This window comes from Equus asinus, chromosome 2 (genome assembly GCF_041296235.1).
Source record: "Equus asinus isolate D_3611 breed Donkey chromosome 2, EquAss-T2T_v2, whole genome shotgun sequence".
Lineage (NCBI taxonomy): Eukaryota > Metazoa > Chordata > Mammalia > Perissodactyla > Equidae > Equus > Equus asinus.
In genome coordinates this window covers 148,600,640-148,620,669 of record NC_091791.1, presented here as the reverse complement: position 1 = coordinate 148,620,669, position 20,030 = coordinate 148,600,640, and the positions used below count along the sequence as shown (strand labels likewise).

General features: G+C 39.9%; 1 protein-coding gene across 4 annotated transcripts in view; it reads left to right on the top strand.

Annotated features, from left to right (window-relative positions):
• Nucleotides 1-18,561, top strand: part of SLC12A1 (solute carrier family 12 member 1) — an 84,299-nt gene extending 65,738 nt beyond the window's left edge. For all 4 annotated transcript variants that reach the window (XM_014852896.3, XM_014852905.3, XM_070501985.1 and 1 more), the window contains 7 exons: nucleotides 2,057-2,200; nucleotides 4,996-5,127; nucleotides 5,364-5,475; nucleotides 7,752-7,838; nucleotides 13,434-13,569; nucleotides 15,730-15,797; nucleotides 16,865-18,561. In XM_014852896.3, coding sequence (XP_014708382.3) covers nucleotides 2,057-2,200; nucleotides 4,996-5,127; nucleotides 5,364-5,475; nucleotides 7,752-7,838; nucleotides 13,434-13,569; nucleotides 15,730-15,797; nucleotides 16,865-17,000 — 815 coding nt within the window. In that variant the 3' untranslated portion in view covers nucleotides 17,001-18,561. The remainder of the gene's footprint in view (nucleotides 1-2,056; nucleotides 2,201-4,995; nucleotides 5,128-5,363; nucleotides 5,476-7,751; nucleotides 7,839-13,433; nucleotides 13,570-15,729; nucleotides 15,798-16,864) is intronic.
• The last annotated feature ends 1,469 nt before the right edge of the window (nucleotides 18,562-20,030 follow it).

Sequence of the window (20,030 nt, the reverse complement as noted above, 5' to 3'; positions counted from 1 at the left end):
TAACCATTTCAGAGTTATTTGGGAAGGAATAATGTGCAGCACAGTCCCTTGCACCCAAAGAGTGTGCAATCCATGGTAACCACTAAGATCACTCCCAGGCTTCTCAAAATACTCAATTTCCTTTGCATGACTAAGCCCATTTCCAGACGTTGCATAAATACACTGCCTATAGAATGCACTCCTTGCTTTCTCCTTTAAGAAGCTCCAAAGCACTTTGCAGGAACTGTTGTTTATTCTTTTTGCAAAGCTAGGAGGGTGGGAAAGGGGAAGGGTTGCCATTTCCATTTCACAGATGGGAAATCAGAGGCATAGAAAAAGTAAATGACTTGCCTAATGTCACATAAAGCCAGTGGCAGAGCTATAATCGGTCATGACCCCCCGTGCGATGCAGCTTATGTTCACCTTTCGAAAGTCAGGGGTAAGCAACTCCCGTCCGAGCTTTAAGACCATCAGTCTAATTTCTCAGATTTTCTATAGCTGCTGATCTTGAGAACCTTTGAAGCTTTGGGGAAATCACATGGGTGATTTGACCTTAAATCTCATGCCACTGGCAAAAGATTAATTGCTAAGACCTGGAAAGGGGCCAGACAATTCTGTGTAGCTGAGTAACAGCCCCGTCTAGGGATGTGACTGTCCTGACAGATTTAGTTAGTACATAATTGATAAGTCTAGGGTTTGTATAGCTCCGCTTCTCAGATAGATAAGGCAACAGCCTTGGAGAGTTGACATTTACAGAAGCCCTACCAGTGTTTTCTAACAGTGAATCTAGCTTTTCTACTCTCTTCCTCAGAACACTGTTCATTTTCTAAGGCTCGATTCTCAGCAGGCAATAAGATAAGAGGAGCTGACAAGAGTGCCACCTTGCCTACTGTAAGCAGGAATGCCCATCATTCTGTAGCACTGTCATACGACTGCTTTTAAAGTCTTATTTACCCGTGCAGGTTGAGGTCAGAGAGGAACATGAGGCATTCGGGAGCAGCTGGGAATTTTTCATCACTATCAGAATCCAAAAAAGATAAAAAGCAGCCAGATGCAACCCCAAAGCTTGGATGGTGGGTCTACACCCTGGACAGGAAATTTCGCACCGCTTGACTCTTGTTCCAGATTCCAGTGTCGTGAAACCCTTTTTAGCACTTTGCGCTTTGACAGGCACTCTCAGAAATGGCAGGCACACAGAAATCTCAGCTTTTGTTTCCTTCGCTTTGGTCACTCACTCCAGAAAATATTTTGCTTCTCAGAAGGAATTGTTGGTGGATTTTTTTCACGGTAATTTGTATTCGGAGCCCATAAAGTTTTTTAGAAGATTTGGTTATCTTTCCTTAATTCTTGCTCTCTAGTTTTATGTCTCAATTCAGGAGGCATGGTTGTGTGTCTGATACATACCCATATACTTCTGTAATTTTGTCCCTTATCCTTGTAAAATATCTGACCCAGTAGCTTAGGTCAGTAAGTCACTGGTTTACAGTGTAAGATCTTATGTACGGTGGATCTGCCTTTTTGTTTTTTTGCCAAAAGTAAATAAAGATGGCATTACATAGCCCCCTTTGCCCTCACAAATAAAAACCCAGTGACTTCATGGATTACAACAACACATAGAGCTATTTTCCTGAGCTAGTTATTACTTTCTGAATACAAATCCTGGCATACGTTACTTTTAATAATCACTCAGAAAAATCCTATTACAAATAATGATTTTATGGCATATACACCATTTTTAGCATTAAAATAGTTTATGGGGGCCAGCCTGGTGGTGCAGTGGTTAAGTCCACATGTTCCACTTCAGTGGCCCGGGGTTCACTGGTTTGGATCCTAGGTGCAGACCTATGCTTGTCAAGCCACCCTGTGGCAGGCATCGCACACAAAACAGAGGAAGATGGACATGGATGTTAGCTCAGGGCCAGTCTTCCTCAGCAAAAAAAATAAGAGGAGGATTGGCAGCAGCACATGTTAGCTCAGGGCTAATCTTCCTCAAAAAAAAGAGGAAAAGAATAGTTTATGAGAGTGTTCTTAAAAACCTTGTCACTCTGAGTTAAGTGATTTTGTCTTCTTTCATCAGATGAATTAGAGAAATTAGAACAGGAAAGGCTGGCTTTGGAAGCCACTATCAAAGATAACGAATGTGAAGAAGGAAGTGGAGGCATCCGAGGCTTATTTAAAAAAGCTGGCAAGTTGACCATTACTAAGCCAACTCCTAAAAAAGGTAAGTAATTTTAAAATTTTCAAGAAATATTGAGAGATGAGCCATTACTTGAGTATCTAGGGGTCAGAAGTCAGCATCTGAGATGTCAGGGGCACTGAGCGTGGGTAAGGACTGGAAGACATTTCCCTTGAGAAGGTGATATGGGTAAAAGCTAGAAGCTATTGTCATTTATCAACAATGTTAAACCCTTTGTACCATCTTATGGTAAAAACTTTATTTTAAAGTATAATATTTGGTTTGGGAGCAGATTGAGTGCCATAAAATACAAATTTCTTAGTTTCTATAAGGAAAGGGATAGAATTTTAAGATTACCCAAACTAATTTATCTACACACACACCTCTCCATACATATATACCTTGCAGACATTTCAGGAGATTGAAAGTAGACAAGTACATGTAAATGAGGGATCCAGCTATAATTCTTATTTCAAAAATGCATCTTTATCACAAACCAGAATTCTGGACTTGGAACTTCATCCATACTAGTTACCTGTAGATTTTGGCTGAGTGATACACTTTTCTCTGAATGTCTCGGTACATCCAGGGAATGGAGACCTAGAGAATGAGAAAGCTTCTTATAAGTTTTATAAACAGGTGATTCAAAAATCTGATTTTCTTATTTTTGAAAATCGCTTTCTTTCCAAAACACTGCAGGTTTGAGTTTAATGAGGTCCACAGCGACCTCTGCTGGTGGAAAGTTGGAATGTTAACATGCATTTCCTTCATGTGCAAATAATCCTATAGTTACTGAAGTCATTCGCTGGTGTGAGGCTCAAGAAAGATCATTTCTCTGGGAGGGTCTCCAAGTCAAATAGCAAGATGCAAATCGAGACGTAGTAGGCTCCTGGTCTAGGTTGACAGAATCCAGTCTTTTAAAGAAGCTGTCTACTACCCTGGAGAAGGTTTGGTGCTGTTTGCTTATTTTCCAGCTATAGACCAAGGATGAAATTTCACGCGTAATATACTATTTTTATATATTTACATAGAATGATGGATACTCCAAACATTTCCCCCCTTCAAATACTAGAGATGCCCTCAGGTACCTGGAATATTCCATGGGCTATAGGAGAGACTGCTATGTATTACCACCCTTAAAATGACATTTTCTAGGAAAATGATGTGTTTGAATCTGAAGTTGGAGGTACCTCAGGAATTTCAGGTGTAAACATTAGAATAAGACCAGAATAAAACCATCTGTGTGCTAACTACTATTTTCTTTCCTTTCTTTCTTTTTTATTTGTTTTATTCGTGAGAAGAGTTAACTATCCATTGAATTTGCTCTCTTCACTGGTACAGTCTGGAAAAGCAATGGAAAATGCAGAAGTCATAGCCCAATACTATGTTCTAGCTGATGGGGAGGAGAGAAGCATTAATGTCCTTGCTAATGAAAGGAGGACTTGTTATTTATTCTGGAAGCCTGTTTTGCGTCATAATACTTTTGGCAAAAATGTACTACTCTGAAAGTCAATATGTTTCATTATTCAGAAAAACAAAATAATGCTGTTTTATTTCCAACACCTTAAGTTTCAAACACAGCTCTAAAGTAGGGCCCTTTACTGCTCTGGGCTTATCGTGGGTTGACAACTTTTGAGTTCTAGGTCAGGACCGACTCTGCCTCAGGCACTCATACACAGTCCTCTCGATGCTTTGGTTTGCATGTAAGTGGGGGCAGGGTTTGGTCCATTTCCTAAATGTATTTACTTTCTCCCTCAGCAGTCCTATGGAGCTAGAAACAATATAAGATAATTGCTTCAGAATTAACAGACCTAAAACATGGAAACAGGGAAAGACAGAACAAAGCATCTTTAGAACCTCTTAGATCAGAGAGGAAGCTCTGAGGAGGCTGTCAGCTCTGCTCTAAGCACTATGATAACACCATTTCTTTGAAATAGAGCAATGAAGTCACTACTTTCAAAGACGTGGAAATGAGAAATAACATATATAGTGTAGCAAAGAAACCCCTACTGACAAATGGGAGTAAGGGTCCAATTCAAACACTGGCATAGTTCCCTAGAACACTTTCATTGTGTCATGTTAGGGTGGAAATTGCATTAAAAAAATTTTTTTAAAATATTTTATGTGTGCCCTTAATTATAACTCAAGTAAAGGAATTTTGTCCTTCCATGTTTCCTGGCTTTTTCATCTCATTCACCAAGATTGAAATCGCTTAAATGGCTTTTCTTAGCTTCACAAGATTCCTTAAAAAGAAAACAGGAGTAAGCCAGGCCGACATTAGGACCAAAGAGTCACAGAGAGTGAAGATGTATATGGTCCTTGGCAACCTTTATAATCTAGACATTCATGGAATTGACACCAAAATTGTGCTCAAGTGAATGAATTGTCTATCAAAGGAATATTTCTGATTCTATTGCTTTTCTCTAGAAAACCGATCACCACATGTACCACTTTCAAGTACATCTGAAAATATGATTAAGTTGAGTTATATCTGAAATTTGGAAAAATTGGGACATTTTGACTATTGTATCAGATAATTTTGCATTGTTACATTGTCTAAATATTCATTTCACTGAAGAGAGAGATTACTAAGGACCTGAGGAAAACTGTAATCATAAAACCAATCTCAAATTTCTTTGAACTATTGAAGGTCATCTAGATTACTGTGGGGTTCCACCTTTATCTCCCCTTTTTGGAGAATAGAGCTCGCTATTTACCTTTAAGTATTAAAAACTTTACAAGTTCATGACCCTTCCTCTATTTTCCCAAATAGATTTATTGGAAAGTTGTTTTGTTTCTTTCCTCAAAAGACAGATATACTACTTTCTCTCTCCTTACAGACAGCAGCATTAACACGATCCAGTCGATGCATGTCGGGGAGTTCAACCAGAAGCTGGTGGAAGCCAGCAACCAATTCAAAAAGAAGCAAGGAAAAGGCACAATTGATGTTTGGTGGTTGTTTGATGATGGAGGTAAAAAATTCCAGAATATACACTAGGGAGCAGAATTTCTATGTTGATAAATCTAACAAACTGCTTGGGAAGGTATATGAAAACGATACCAGTTAAAGAGTAACATTTCTGTGCTCTCCAAAGATTTTAAATTATTTAGGAGCTACGAATGTGGGAATGAATAAAGATGTAAAGCCATTCATTTCCTTTCAGTCAGATATACTTATCCCTTCAGTCATAATTTATTCTTCTTTCAGGGTTAACACTCCTTATTCCCTATATCTTGACTCTCAGAAAAAAATGGAAAGACTGCAAATTAAGAATCTATGTTGGAGGGAAGATCAACCGCATTGAAGAAGAAAAAATTGCGTAAGTAACTTATCACTCATGTGTTGGAACATTTTGGATGTCTGCTGTTTTCATGCTTTTATTTTAAAAATTCTAGGTGTCTTTGAGGCACAATAGATTTAAAGACAAAGTCACCGTGGTCGGCCTCATGTTTACTTGGTTTTCTGGTCAATAAATTATCTGCATAATTTTTCTAATCACTGTCTTCAAGTCTTGTACCCCCTGCCACAAATGCTTTCAAAAAGGGATCTGGCATTGAAGCTTGACCTGACATCTTGAATGAGAGTAGCCATATCTTGTATAACGTTTATTTTGTTCTGACTAGTAAATGTGTCCAAGAAAGGAAAAGCCTTAAGGAGTTTGTGTCCAATAGTTTCTTCTGGGAGATTCAAACCTGTTAATATGCAGCAGCCCCTTGAACACGCACACTTAACAGGGAACTGAGAGGCTGTGGGGACCAGGTCCTAGTCCCAGCCCTGCCACCAACGAGCTGCAGGAGTTAGCAACAGTCCCCACACACTTCTGGGTCCCCAGTTTCTCATCTGTAGTTGAAAGAGTTTAAATGGATGGCTGTTGAGAAAACTGCCAGTTTGAAAAATTAAACTAAAAAGTCCCACAGTGTAGGTGCGTATCTTTTTTATTAATTTAGTCGTGGAAAGCTGGACACACATGGAGAGTGTGTAGTTGTGAGAGCAAAAAGCATGCTGAGAATGTGGTGCCTCCGAAGGTCTCTGGTGGAAATCTGGAGAACAACCTTCGGCGGCCCTTGGTCCCCCATGGCACGCCTAAGTTCTGAGCCCTTCCTGGAACCACTGCTTCCAGAAATCACAAAATAACAACAGGCTTTTATTCAGTAATTTTTCACATTTTTCTCCCCCCTCTTAGGAGGATATTATATATTGTCAATTCCATTTAAAGAGTCAGATTAAAATGGAAACTAACATGATGTCTATAAGAATTTATATTTTCTTAAAGTGTCCAGTATCTTATTGGGACATGTGATAAAATTTTAAAATGGTTGGTGGATTAAATGATAGTATGGCATCAGTGTTAAGTTTCCTGATTTCAAAAATTGTGCTCTGGGGGCTGGCCCAGTGGTGTAGTGGTTAAGTTCGTGTGCTCCACTTCAGCGGCCTAGGGTTCACAGGTTTGGATCCTGGGAGCGGATCTAGCACCGCTCATGCTGTGGCGGCATCCCATGTGAAAAATAGAGGAATACTGGCACAGATGTTAGCTCAGCAACAATCTTCCTCAAGCAAAAGGAGGAAGATTGACAACGGATGTTAGCTCTTGGACAATCTTCCTCCCAAAAATAATTGTACTCTGTAGGGAGCCGGCCCAGTGGTGTAGTGGTTAAGTTCACGTGCTCTGCTTCAGCAGCCCAGGGTTTGCGGGTTCAGATCCTGGGCGCGGACCTATACATTGCTCATCAACCATGCTGTGGCATCCCACATACAAAATAGAGGAAGATAGGCACAGATGTTAGCTCAGGGACAATCTTCCTCACGCAAAAAGAGGAAGATTGGCAATGATGTCTGTGTATAGAAAACAATGTCTTTGTTCTTAGGAAATATCCATCGAAGTATTTAGAGGTAAAGGGGCATTATATCTGAAACTTACTTAAAATGGCAGCTAGGTAGGTAGGTAGGCAGGTAAGTAAGTAGAAAAAAGAAAGCAAATAAGCAAGAAAGCAAGCAAAAAAAGAAACAAAAAAGGAAAGAAAGATGTGCATAGATAGATGAAGATATATATATAGATAGATGAAGTTATATATAAAGAGAGAGAATGATAAATCAAATGGGGCAAAATATAAGCAGTCGGTGAATGTGGAATTTCTCTGCACTATCCTTGCAACTTTTCTGTAATTTTGAAATTGTATCAAAATTTTCAGTTGCCGGGGAGAAAACCTCCAAAATATAATCTATAATAATTATTAATTTGTCAGTAACACTATAAAAATTATCAGCAAGGTAATAATCAATCAGTACTAAAACTTGTTCTCTCTTTTTCAAATGATGAGCATGAACAGCTCTGCATTACCTCCCCTGAAACCTGAATGCAGAGCTGGGTTTGCTGTTTTCAGTGTCTGCACCTACAGTAATCGCTGTTTTCCTTCAGTGGAATAGCGTGGTCTACACTCAGCGAATCCATCAAGTGCGATGATGAAAATCAAACAGCAACCAAAGCCTTTGTCTGAAAGCTAAGCTGAAATAAGACAGGATTGCTTTCGATATCTTAAACCCAAAACTGAAAATAGTTAGATATGCGATGATCCCGTGTTTCTCTCTTGTTTTCAGAATGGCTTCTCTTCTGAGCAAATTTAGGATAAAGTTTGCAGACATCCATATCATTGGTGACATCAACGTGAAGCCAAACAAAGAAAGGTACGAAACATTTAACAAGATCCATTGTTTACCTGTGGTACTCATTCTCTTTTGTGTTGATTATTAAAGGGTAAAAATGGTATGTATTTACTGCAGTGGCTTTCTGATAAGATATAATAAAAAGGGACTTCAATTAATCATGACATACAGCTATCAAGCATGTTCTAATGGAAGGAAAAGTTTTTACAGTGAAGAGGAGCTTGAGAGGGAGAATTGTGGAAACACAGGTTAGTTACCACTTCAGAATTGCCCTTCAATGTTCTTGCCTTCTGTGGTAGCAAGAGTAGCAGGTTCAGATGACTCTGAAGTGAGTGATAAGGGCAAGTTCTCATCATTTAAAGTTACTGGGAGGGGCATCCTGGATGGGGAGCTCTGATGGAGAAGATGTGGAAACAGCTTGTGTCTTCTCAGCACAATGACAGAACCGACCCTCCATGGCCATTTTAGCTTTGGGGCACTAAGGACCCAACACTTAGAGCCTATGAACTTTTGATGGGTGTCTAAAACTATCTGAATCCTGGCAAGGAAATGTATTGGCTCCAAAATTTTTAAATGGCAAAATGGAAATAATCGTTTATAAATGTCTTTAAATCATGACATCATTTTAACCCTCACTAATTGTTAAATTTGTCAAGTTCATGATATTTGGAAACAATTTATAGATTAGAGATTCAAAGGTGTTCTCAAAGGTATAAGGAGATTGTCTGGAAATTCTAGCCAACTATAAATTAAATTAACTACTTAGAGCTATAGTTTAGCAATTATAAAATGTTTTCAATTGTTTACAGTTCAAAATCATATTTACTGTTGCATCTGGATGCAATTTAATGCATTTGGCTTGGTGTGCAGTGGGGCTTCCAAGGGTGAGAGTACAGAGGGACACAAGGGTCTCAGAACAGCTTAGGTCCTCGCTGTCCCATCAGACGTCTTCTCATTTCTGTTTAAGATGCCTTCTTACTGACCGAACAACCACCTCAAATTTCCTGTCGTTTGAGGGTATTCATGATTCCTGCAGGGCTGTGTTAAAAATGGCTTTACAAAACACCTTAACTGTGACAAGAAAGCTATAATCGAAAGAGTTGAGCTGGGTTGGGTTATTACCATGTGATATTTCCTCAAATCATCTATACCACTAATCCCTTGCATTCCCATATTTCTACAGTTATAAATATTTCAGAAAATTAAGAACAGATTTCTAATTCTCCTTGCTAAGTGGAATTAGCACTCTGTTATGAGCTGCGTTGTCATGTAATGATCTCTGGTAGCCTTCCACGTTTCATTTGAAGAAGTTTAATTCCTAAGTTGGTGCCTCTTGGCATTTGTAGGGATGTGAGCAAACAGGCTCATCTTCTGACTGTAATTGGTGGACATGCATTCTCTTTCAAAACACAGCAGGTCCAATGCTTTCCTAGGATGTGCCACTTAGCAACAGGCCAGAGCCTGCCAGTGCTCTGCAAGTAGAGGGCCATTTACTCTTGTCTAGAGGGTAGTCACGGTGTCCCCTACTGACTTTGGATTTTCTTTAAGCCCTGGCTCAATGCCAGGCACACATTAGTCACCTACTTCTTGTAAAAGAACTCTTCTTGCTGTTGTTTGTCTTCTCAGCAATTAAGGACTGTCTGTGCTTGCTGATTAATCTGTTCCTTTATCCTTTGCCTCTTCATCCATCAATCTGATTTTCTGTCCCCAAGTCCTTGTTCCTTCCCTTTCTTTCATGCTAGTCTCCGCCCAGCTGCCAGGGTCACCCCCTAGATCTCCATCCTTCCTATCACCAAGGGTGTCAACGGACCTCTTCCACTAACCATTCTCTTCATTCTTGAGTGCTTATCATGGTCTAGACACTCCATCTTACTACTCCTGACCTTTGTGCCATGGTGTCCCCCTTTCAGGGAACAAATTCTATGGACAGTAGTTAAGAAATGAAGGACCAGGCATTTTTGCTTTTGTCCTGGTATCTAAGTTTGATTTTAGACACCATCTTAATTTGATGTTTCTTGCATATCTTCATGATCCTGCAATGAGAAGTTCTACTTTCTCAGGAAAAAAATGAATTACTTCTCACAGTTTCGAAGATTTTCTCTCTGATAGTTCAAGGTCTTGAGGAAGATGTAGAAAAAAAAATCCATTCTTACTGGAATAAAAGAACCCTTGCAGTTACTGTACCCTGGTGTGAAGACAAAAGGCCACCAAGAAGGGGTGTGCTGAAGTGCCATACTCCTCTCTTCAGCCTTCTGCTATAAGTGATGCCATATTACCTAATAAAACAGTCACATTTCGAATGTTGGCAATGGCTGTTCCAATATATGAAGGTAAATTTTAGAATAGAGGATGGTCATTCAGTAAATCTCACAGATGGCCACTGGTAGCACATCTGGCACCTTTGTGATGATTTTACAGAGGCAACTCCTCTGAGCGGTTCAATTAGAGAAAGAGAACTCTTCCTCTGGGCTGTTGCAGCCCCAGGCCCAGGGCCCAAAGCTCAGAGTGCTGGCTCAATTTCGGCTCCCACATGGGCCTGCTTGGCCAGACAGCCCTTATCTACCATTAACAACTATCTCCTGATCACTGTTCTTTCTTGGTGGCCAAGTGACACTATGTGGAAAATAGTTTGTCAATGATTTCCATGTTGGAGGCTAATGTTAGATGCCCTTAAATTGCCTTTAATAAATCTTTCAACTACCCATAAAACATTAGTAAGTCTTGATGGAAACATTTTCTCATAGAAGCATTATCTATAAAGATGGTGGGCCAAGGGTGAAAGGGAGTACAAAAGCAAAGTTAATGAGAAAATAATTGAGCTAGGAGAAACTAACAAGCTCTTATGGTTAAATTTCATTTTTTATTATATAGACTGAATTAAAAGTCATAGGCAAAAAAGACAACAATCTTTATACAGAAATCAAAGAGAAACTAGAAGCAATTAACTAGATAATTTACTTTAAAGATGCTGGAGTGGTCACAAAAACAACTAGTACATTAATCTGAGAGAAGAAATCTTACATGAACTTAGGGGGAAAATTTTATGCAATGAAAAAATTTTTAAACTTTATTAGTATGAGGAACAAGGATGGGGAAGGCAGGGCAGCTAAAGTTAATTTTTTAAATTGAATTAATTCTCATTTATATTCAATAGCATGTAATGCTTGGGCTATTCTAGAGTCAATTAAAAAATGTAAGAAAAATCAGATTTAATGAGAATCAAAATAGAAATCTTGAGTTACCTTTGGATCACCTAGTTAGGAGAATGGAAAATGGCCAGCTCAAGGATGAGCCTTAGGATGAAGAAATCAAAGATGAACAAGGAGCAGTAAGAGTTCAGAGAAAATAAATGGGCAAATACAGCCTCATCAGAACCTACTGTGTCACCTAGCACGTTTCAATTGCAAGTAAAAGGAAAATTAACTGAGAGTGACTTAAATAATGGAAATTATTATCAAACATAACTGAAAAGTTCAAGTGTATTTTGGCTTTCAGGCAAACTTGAAGGTTAAATTTGTAATTAAGGACTAATTCTCTTTCAGTCTCTCTACTCTACCTTCCATTACAAAATCAGCAATCAAAGTTGATTTAGCTTATAAAAACAAGATGGTTGCCAGTAGCAACTAAAACTACATACTTGCTCATTTATGTTTGGTTGAGAGAAATTTTTCTCTTCCTCAGTCTTGAACTCAGGTTCTGGGCTCCATTCAGGTTGCACCAACCTGAGCCATTCATTGTGATCAGTGGAACACTAGGTGCCTGTCGACCTACATGTTGACACTAGGTGTTGACCAAGCTTGCCTGGGTTATGTTCCCATCCTGGGCAATCACTCTAGCAGAAGGAATAGAATTGTGCTGATTGGCTGATGCTGGGGATGGAGTCATTCCACCAAATTACAGTGGGGAAGCATAGGTTGGATGCCAGGGAGACAACCAACAACCTTCACTCCACCTTCTATTTCTTAGGAAACTATTTTTTGAACTGGTCTTTCTAATAAGCACCTGGGCTGAGATGCAAAGAACTCTTGTCCTGAACAAAATAATATACGTAGAGCTTACACAGATAGCCTCTCAATTGCTAGCCTTACTCCTGTGACTGTTCAGTAAAATGAATGCCTTGTTTTACAGGGCACTGCACACTTTTCAGAGCACTGTCACCCAAATCGTCATACTGACCCTCACACCAATCCCCACACCAGCTCTGAACAGCCATCATTACCCCCTTTTATGGGCAAGGTCATCCAGGTCAAGAAAGACAATGTATGAGCTGGAGCGAGAACCCAGGCTCTCCTCTCCTAAGTCAGCACCTTTGCACTGATTACCACCAAAGGTCTCTGAAGGCATGGCACTGTTGGAAGGAATAGCAAATAAATGTACTGTGTGGTTGGAAGCAGAATAGGGCATATCAGTCTTATTCCCTGCCTATCATTGTCCACCGTTCTAAATAAGTCAATGCCTCAGAAATCTACTGCATTAAGTATCTCTTCATGCCTTAACAAAGGCACAGTGGTAGGGACACCCTGCTCCTTTGTAATCTCTGCATTTTGATCTGCAAATCCTAAATCAGGCCAACTGATGAAATCATTGAACTCATCACATCGTATTTTAATTTCTTAACCTAACAGCACATTGTTTCTAATTATCGCTCTTTCCAAAGCTACTAAATTATAAGTAAACTACATTATATAAAACCAAAGACAATTGTTCATATTTGACATTATCTTATAGTAGCATTCCGAAGACAACTAATCTCATAAATTATAAGCCTTGTTTGTACTTTCATTTTAAAAATAAATCTTATGAGAGTCTTATGAAAGACAAGAATGAGATTTCTCAGCAATCTTCAAAATGTTTCACAACTCTGAGATACTGCTGCTAGTTTGCTACTCAATGATTTCTTCTTAATTGCTCTAAAATGGCCTCCGATTTTTAGACATTAAAATAGTAATGATTTTTATTCCTCCTCTAACGTGCACCTTAACAGTATTCACTGAAAATCTCAAGCAGCAATAGCAGACACCAGAAGGACAAAGGCTGCATTATTCGCAGCAAACATCCAAATTGTTCTATAGCCATTAGACTTGCTGTTCTCCTTCTCCCTGCGCACAGCCTCCGGCTATAAGTAGGAGCTGTCGTGTGGACTAAAGGGGAGGAGGGCAGCCCTAGCCAATTCCCAAGGAACCTAGTTCATCTCCTACGTTCAGTCACGAATGTCTCCCTTAAAGTCTGTACAGTAGGCAGATGGAAACTCATCTCAGCAAATGGAAACTCATTTATGGGCTAAAGTGTCTACATTACAACTGTGTCTTTGACTACACTATGCAGAAAATGCATTTGCAGAATGATTACTATCTATACGTTTGTGTGTTTATATTGAGGATCTAATACCTAATAAGCTGACAAGGCCTCAAATGTGTTAAAGCCTTTCGTTGGCAGGGGGGCAGTCCTGTAGCCATGGTTTTACTCACAGTAAGTCCCCAGCGAAGATAATTCTTAAAAGATTTGCATGACATTCAGCTCTGATTCTGCAGCCAGCAGTGCCAGTCATACCTGGAGTATCTGTGAAATAATGAGTTAGTTTCCCACTGTGAAGCTCCTTTATAATTCCAATTTCAGCTGGAAAGTCTTTGAAGAAATGATTGAACCATATCGTCTCCATGAAAGCTGCAAAGATTTAACGACTGCTGAGAAATTAAAGAGAGAAACTCCGTGGAAAATTACAGATGCAGAACTGGAAGCAGTCAAGGAAAAGGTAAGGACTTGTCCTCCTTAATTTTTACACTTTTCTCTCTAACTAGCTGAAAAAGAAAACAGTGGTTGATTTAAAGATCAAGAGGTAATGTTCTATTACAGAATTTCATTATTCAAGACCCAGGATTTCTGCATTTTTCAAGTGCTTTTCAATCATATTACTGGATATTAAGATTTAGAAAACTTTTCATTTTTTTAAGATAAAATCGATTCTTTTTTAAAAGGTAAGAAAAACAGGTTATTGATACATATTGTGAAGTCTCCTTTTAAATTTAATTTTATAGAACAGGAGACAGACCCATCAGTCTAAAATAATTTAAGTCAAGTCAATATGTGTGCAAAGTAAATAAAGGTAGATTGACTCATGATTTAACCCAAAACAAAGAATTTTAGCCTGGTGAAGATAGCTATGAACACTAACGAAGAGATCTGAGAAACTAAAAATGGGACAATGAACATGAAAGTTGGATGGACACACTGTAGGACGGATGTAAAATGGTGTGCTTTTCACGAGAGCCCGTAAGATGGGAGTTACCCTATTCTGGCCTGAGCCGAATGAAGTTGTGATAGTGAGGATAATGAAAGGGGCAGGGACAAAAGAATTAGGCAGAAGAATTGACGTCTGAATTGGATTGGACATTCAAGGAAAAGGACCTCAAGAACCCCTGTGGGGGCCTGGAATTGGCCACCCCAAGATGTGTCTCTTTGGCATGAGGATTGTTTGGGGCTGGTTACTTTTAATAAACTGCAGACAGGAAAGCAACTGAAAAGTAGAATTTACTTACCCTTTGTTAAGAGACATTTACATTTGTAAGGGAAATCTCCATCTGTAAAAGTGTCTCCCTCTCTGTACCAGGAAGAAGGGGGATGACCTTATCTCTAGAAACTCTTATCAATGCCAAAGGCAAGGACTTAAATCTGCATCTTTTTTTACTGTACTTGTCTGATAACCTCCTGTAACTGACTCCGCCCACTGCCAACATCCTCCTGTGTCTTTAGCTGAGGAGGATATTTAAGGCGGTGGCCTCAGCCATTTTGGCGAGTTACCCAGGTTGCCTGAGCCTCTCCCATGTATACATGTTATAAAGATTTGTTTCATTTTCTCCTGTTATTCTGTCTCATGTGAATTTAATTCATTCTCCAGCCAGAAGAACCCACAGTGGGTAGAGGAAATGTCTTCCTCCCCTACACCCCTAAATTACAAAATTTAAATAAACTCCATTAGGAGCTGAACTTGGAGCAAGAGATGCTAAAAGCCCTTCAAATTTAGTGGAAAAAATACTGAGCTAAGAATCATAAACTCTGTGTGTTATAAACTGCCCAGTTCTAACAAAGACTTTTCATGTAATTGAGCAAATCACACATCTGAGCCTTGGTTTCTGAACCACTGAAATATAATAATAAATATTACTCTCATCACAGCAAAATAGTTAATGTAGTTATTTTTCCAAGTGAGCCTTTCGGTGACTTTTTAGTCGAAACCAGTCCCTGTGCACATAAAATATTCAAAAAGCTTAAAGAAAAGGTAGACTAGGATATGATCTATGTTCTTAGAATATCAAATTGGTGTCAAGATGAGGTTAGTTTTCTTCAGCTACAAACCTGTTCCCCAGAACTGGACATTCTCATTTTTTTACTGCTATCCATGTTGTTTACTTGTTTTTTCCCCTAGAATTAATAAACCACCATAGCCCAATGACAATCTGGTCTTATTCTTTACACTTCCAAAACTTCTTCTGTGGGGCCAGCCTGGTGGCATAGTGGTTAAGTTCACGTGCTCTGCTTCAGCAGCCTAGGGTTCACGGGTTCCAATCCTGGGCATGGACCTACACACATCAAGCCATGCTGTGGCAGCATCCCACATACAAAATAGAAGAAGACTGGCACAGATGTTAGCTCAGGGACAATCTTCCTCAAGCAAAAAAGCGGAAGGTTGGCAACAGATGTTAGCCTAGGGCCAATCCTCCTCACCAAAGAAAATAAATAAATAAAATTTCTTATGAATTTTTAAAGTACTGTAAATTTACAAACCTCAATGAAATAATTGTCATTTTGTTTAAAAAGTGAGGTTTTTCTACTTGCTCATAATTTGAGGGAAGATAAATTGTCCTTCATAATTCTGGGAGAACCACCCTCAACAAAATCTGAATGTCCTCCACAGAGTTATCGCCAAGTTCGACTAAATGAACTCCTACAGGAGCACTCAAGAGCTGCTAATCTCATTGTCCTGTAAGTATCATTGCAGACGTTTAAGAACGTTACAAAGAAATCTTCGGTAAGTAAGTTAATCAATTTAAAAGCTCACAACTATTCAGGTGGAAGATTTTAAAAATTTAGAAGATGTGGGATTTTAGACAGTGAAGGAAAATAAATATCACCCTCAGATTCTGACGACTGGGGCCCAGGGGCGTTAGAGGGCATCATTTGGACTTTCCTCTAAGTGTGCCCCACCCACAGAGCCAGGCACATGTGCCCACCTAGAACCCCAACTCCCCTATGAGCGTGGAACCTCACGCTCCAGGAACCTGACTCTTGAATTCCCTGCCTAACAAGCCCCATGCTGGCCACCAAGAGGCTCATGGGCCCCTTCCCCAGGTGGCTGCTCCTGAGGTATGGAGTTCATAGCACATTCATGAGGGTCCTTACCACGTGGGAAGAGGTCTAGGTGGGAGAAAAATTCAGTGGGCTTTTCCATTTCCACTCTTTGCCCTCCATTCCACAAATATTAGGGGTGCACCTCCTGAAAATATTAATGTTTGTTTACCCAAAGATTGATAGGTAAGCATGAAAACCTCCAACCATTTCACACTTATCCTCATGACCTGCCTCCTAGGTATGAAGGTAAACATGCCTTTAGCCGGGTCTAGACTGGAGGACTATCCAAGACGTAGAAAGCTCTCCTGAACCGGGTGCTAGGATTCAAATAGCTGTTTTCTGAGCTTTCTCCCAAATATAACAGCTTTAAACTATTGGGGAAAATAATTTCTGCCAAAAAAGTGGGGAGAGGTATTGGTTGATCAAATTTTCTATTTAAAGAGGAGTGAACGTTTATAGTTGTATTTTATCTCTACTCTATAGTGCCTAAGTCTGTTTTTCTGGTTTATAGATATTTGCATTATCTGAGAAATACATCAGTTTAATATCTGTTTCAAAATAATTTCAGTACTTTCATTTTGGGGGAAGGGGTATAAAAGTTTCAGACCACTGGTTATTAAATAGCCCAGAGAACTAGTGATGTTAGTGATGTCAGTGCCTGTAGTCACTTTCGTTTTTTTGTTTTTCTTCCACGCTGTCAGGAGCCTTCCAGTGGCAAGAAAAGGATCTATATCTGATTGGCTGTACATGGCTTGGCTGGAAATCCTCACGAAGAACCTCCCTCCTGTCTTGCTAGTTAGAGGAAATCACAAAAACGTCCTGACATTTTACTCTTAGAGCATGAAAAACTGGAACACATATTAACTTAACATGTGGATAATTAAGAAATATGTTCCAGTACTGTTAAAAAACAAAATATTCCACTGAGTAAATCTGAAGATCTCATTGGCTTTATTCAATCATCTATGAAATGGGCAGCATCCCCTCTAGCAAACAGCAGTGCACCCTGAGGAACTGTACAAAATGGAAGGTTTTCATAGGAAGGAGGGTGGGGCAAGGAAGTTATTAGCAAAAGAAAGGTTAGTTTCAGGCTAGGTCATTCCATTTGGCAGGGAAGCAACGGGGGGGGGGGGGGGGGGGGGCGGGGGGGTTGGATTTTGTCATGCAGATTGCCTCACTACTGCTACTCAGGAAATTTCAAGTTGACTTCTGGGAGGGGTCGAAACTGCAATTAAGTCTTGGTTTGCTGTTGTGGGGGCAAATGACTCCGTTTTGGGCCTGCTGCCTCTTTTTAAACAGTACTTTATGCTGTAAATCTGATCTATGCATATGCAAACCTCTGGAGACTATCCTACAGGATTCCACATAAACTTTCACTTTTTTTTTTATTAGTTAACGGATGCTTTTTTCCCTATCAGCTTAAGGGGGTGTCAAAGCCAATGCTAGCACTAGAAAAACATTTTTGTCATTACTATTAATAAACAGGAAAATTAAGCAAACCCATGCCGGCTTCTGCTCATGAAAACTACCAACTTGATTGTAAGCTTCTCCAGGCAAACCTAATCTTTTGTTTGCTTCCAGGCCCTGGTACAGGTCTCAGCCCCACAGCAGGTTCTCATTAATGCTTATTGACGGGCTGGTATAGTCACCAGGGGCGGTCATCAAAGGAAAAGACCAGCTGGGCTGGAAACGTGATTATGCTTGGCCTTCTGAGAGGCTTATACCTACAAAGAAGATTTGAAAATCAATAACTGAAAACTTTAAGAAGTACTTGAGTCTACAAAATGTTTAAAGCAGTTACCTAAATAAGGTAATTTAATGTAACACAGATTATATAATTAGACTGATCTGTGAGATCATTGATAATGTACAGCTTTAATTTGTTGTGTACTGAAAACTATATCAGTTGGATTAGAAGGTGACATATATTCCAACTAAATGAAATATATTCCACTCTTAATATATAAACTTTAATTGTCCTTCCCACTAAATATTTTGAAATTTCCATCATGGTATTACTTTACATATTTTTTCTAATTAAGCGGTTAGCACAGATGAAATCTTCGTAGGCGTCTAGTTGAAAACTGAGTACCACAAATTTTCAAACTATTATATATCCTGAATCATATACTTAGTGACTTTATATAGTGATCATATGGATTTAAAAGAATAATTAAAATGTTAAGTGGAGAAACTTGCAAAATTGGGAATATGCAAGTATTGATTTTTTTCATCTTTGTTAGTATTCCTATAATGCTTAATCACATTGAAAAACCAACAAAATTTTTTTCTGATGGATGGTTTGATTTTTTTTTCCTGCTATGTTTTGACTGTTTATTCTAACTGATAAAATATAAGAGAAACAATAAACCTAAAATAAAAGCATTCTTTAAATTTGTTTGCTTTGGCCTAGTTTGTACTTTCTTCACTTTTCTGTCACCCAAATCACAGTGCGATGGTACACCAGATGTGAGCCTGAAAATTTCAATTAGTTACCTCATCTTCAGGTTGTCTAAAACTGGGATTCAAAATTAGGACTTCCAAGCACAGACTCAGCTCAGAAGGATGACTAGGGAGTAAAAGGGCAACAGTCAGCAAAGTTTAAGCAGCTGGCTGTCCCTAGTCCAAATCCTGGCCCATTTCACTCATCTCAGCCCTGGAGTAAACCGTCTCTCTTGAGCCCTATGTACCTGAAATCCAAATGACTAGACACCATCCTGGTGACCAGGGGAAGGAGCACCCAGCTTCATCTGGGCCTGACATTTCTCTCCTTGAGGGGGTTTCTGGGAAATATGGGAAGTAATATGACTTCTGTCAGAGGAAGGTCTGGCTCTTCTTTCTCTGAGAGGCTGTTGCAGGTTGGGTTCCCTAGGAAACAGACCCAGAGAGAGAATTTAGCGTGGAGCAGAGTTATTAGGGAGTTCCCTTGGGGTCAACACCTGTGGAAGGGAGGGGCCAGAAGCAGGAAGGGTGAAGGAAAAGGTGAGCTGTGATGCAAGCCCAAGGACAGCCTCAGCCGACCCAACAGGGCGCTCTGGATATAGAAAGTCCCTTCAGAGTAGTCCCAGGCAAGGCCAAGAGGGCCAGGCCTTTATACTCCTGCACTGATCCATCATTGGATGCTGGCTGCCCAGGAAGGGGTGGGAACTTGGGTGAGGCAGCTCTCTGCAGCTGAGGCATCCCTGAAGGGCCTGAGTGTGCACGTCTGTCTGCTGACAGCACTCCCAGCTGCTGGAGCAGGAAGTCCTTCATTAAACAGGGTCTGGGGGGAACATCACCTTGTCAATCTTACATGGTAGTGGTAAAATAACACCTCAGACTGGCCTGAGTTCAGATCTTGGTCTCACCATTTATTACTGGTTTGACCTTAAACTAGTTACTTAATTTTCTGAGGGCTACTGGCAAGAGAGTGACTGAAGCGATGTCCCTTGGGTTCAGGTTAACAAAGGAGGAGAACATGGACTGAGAGAAAAGGGATGGGCGGCAACAAGGGACTGGAGATTCTGATGTCAAGAGCAGCTGTATTGGGAATCGGTTAGGGTTGCAGAAAATTGAAAGGATAGGGGCTATGGTCTGATACAGCCAATTTTTGTGGCCCTCAGTGTCCTGCCCTTGTCATTTGCTTCACTCAACTCCATTAACCAACCTCCTACCATCTCCGTGTCTACACTCATCTTTCTGAGCAAGAAGGAGAAAGTACATTGGTGTCCAACTTTCTTTGTCCCCTCACTCTGTGCACATTTCTCATCAGCATCCCCACCCTTTCCTCACAACAACTTCAAAATCTTCATCACTTTTTCAGTTGATGACTGTAGGGGAGGAAGACATTTCCTCTATCGTCTCTGGGTTCATCTGGCTGGAGAACGA